Source organism: Merops nubicus, unplaced genomic scaffold (assembly GCF_000691845.1).
Source record: "Merops nubicus isolate BGI_N331 unplaced genomic scaffold, ASM69184v1 scaffold40175, whole genome shotgun sequence".
Classification (NCBI taxonomy): domain Eukaryota; kingdom Metazoa; phylum Chordata; class Aves; order Coraciiformes; family Meropidae; genus Merops; species Merops nubicus.
This window is the reverse complement of record NW_008609601.1, coordinates 1,484-2,463: the sequence shown is the minus strand read 5'-3', so window position 1 is coordinate 2,463 and position 980 is coordinate 1,484. Positions and strand designations below refer to the sequence as shown.

The following is a 980-nucleotide window of genomic DNA, read 5'->3' as shown; positions in this document are numbered from 1 at the left end:
CTGCCCCGTCTCCGGCATCTACTACTTCGCCTACCACGTGCACGTCAAAGGGACTAACGTCTGGGTGGCACTTTACAAGAACAACGTGCCCGCCACCTACACCTACGACGAGTACAAAAAGGGCTACCTGGACCAGGCCTCGGGCAGTGCCGTGCTTGAACTCAAGGAGAACGACCAAGTCTGGGTACAAATGCCCTCGGACCAGGCCAATGGGCTGTACTCCACGGAATACATCCACTCCTCCTTCTCCGGGTTCCTGCTCTCTAGCTGTATCTATAAGCCCTCAGGATCCTTTACCTCTTGAACTTTGTTTTGTTTTTTTTTTTTTTTTTTTGATAAAAAAGTTTTAAAAAATTAATACGAAAAAGAAAAATCACTGGGAAGAACACGCAAGCCGTTGCCATGGGACCTCGCTTCACGCTGTTTGATCCCCAAGTCAGGAGGGTAATCGGAAAGGAGACATCTTTCTTTCTTTCTTTCTTTCTCTTTTGGGGGAGGGCGGGGAGCAGCTCCCTCAGCAAAGTGTATTTGGAATCAATTTTACCCTAGTGACTGAACGTCAAACACAGGAACGCGCTTGGGATGGCAAGGACGTGGCTCTGCAGCAAACTGCTCTGTGATCCAGAGAGGGCTGCCTGCAAGACCAGCCCCTTCGGGTCTGTAACCAAGTGCCCTTGTTTCCCATTTTGAGCACCAGTTAAATAAACATGGCTGTTGTCACGGATGGTATATTTGCTAACCAGCATGGGGGTCCTAGGCACTCAACACAAACCTCCACGGCAGCGGAGATCCAGGATGGATTGAGAAATTCCCTTCCCAAACCATCAGACGCCAAGTTTCAGTCTCACTGATGCCTATTTTTCCAGACTCTGCTTTGAGGCAGAATCCCTGATTCACTATGGATTCAGTGCAGTTGGATTTATAATCACCAGAAGTGGAACACTTTGCATAAGCACCTTCTTATAAGGAGTAAATATTAT

General features: G+C 48.1%; 1 protein-coding gene across 1 annotated transcript; it reads left to right on the top strand.

The window, feature by feature from the left end:
* Positions 1-4: 4 nt before the first annotated feature.
* Positions 5-304, top strand: LOC103773275 (collagen alpha-2(VIII) chain-like; the record flags this gene model as incomplete). Its single annotated transcript, XM_008940639.1, has 1 exon — positions 5-304. A coding segment is annotated over one exon (300 nt), but the record flags the coding sequence as incomplete, so codon positions are not given.
* Between the last annotated feature and the right edge of the window lie 676 nt (positions 305-980).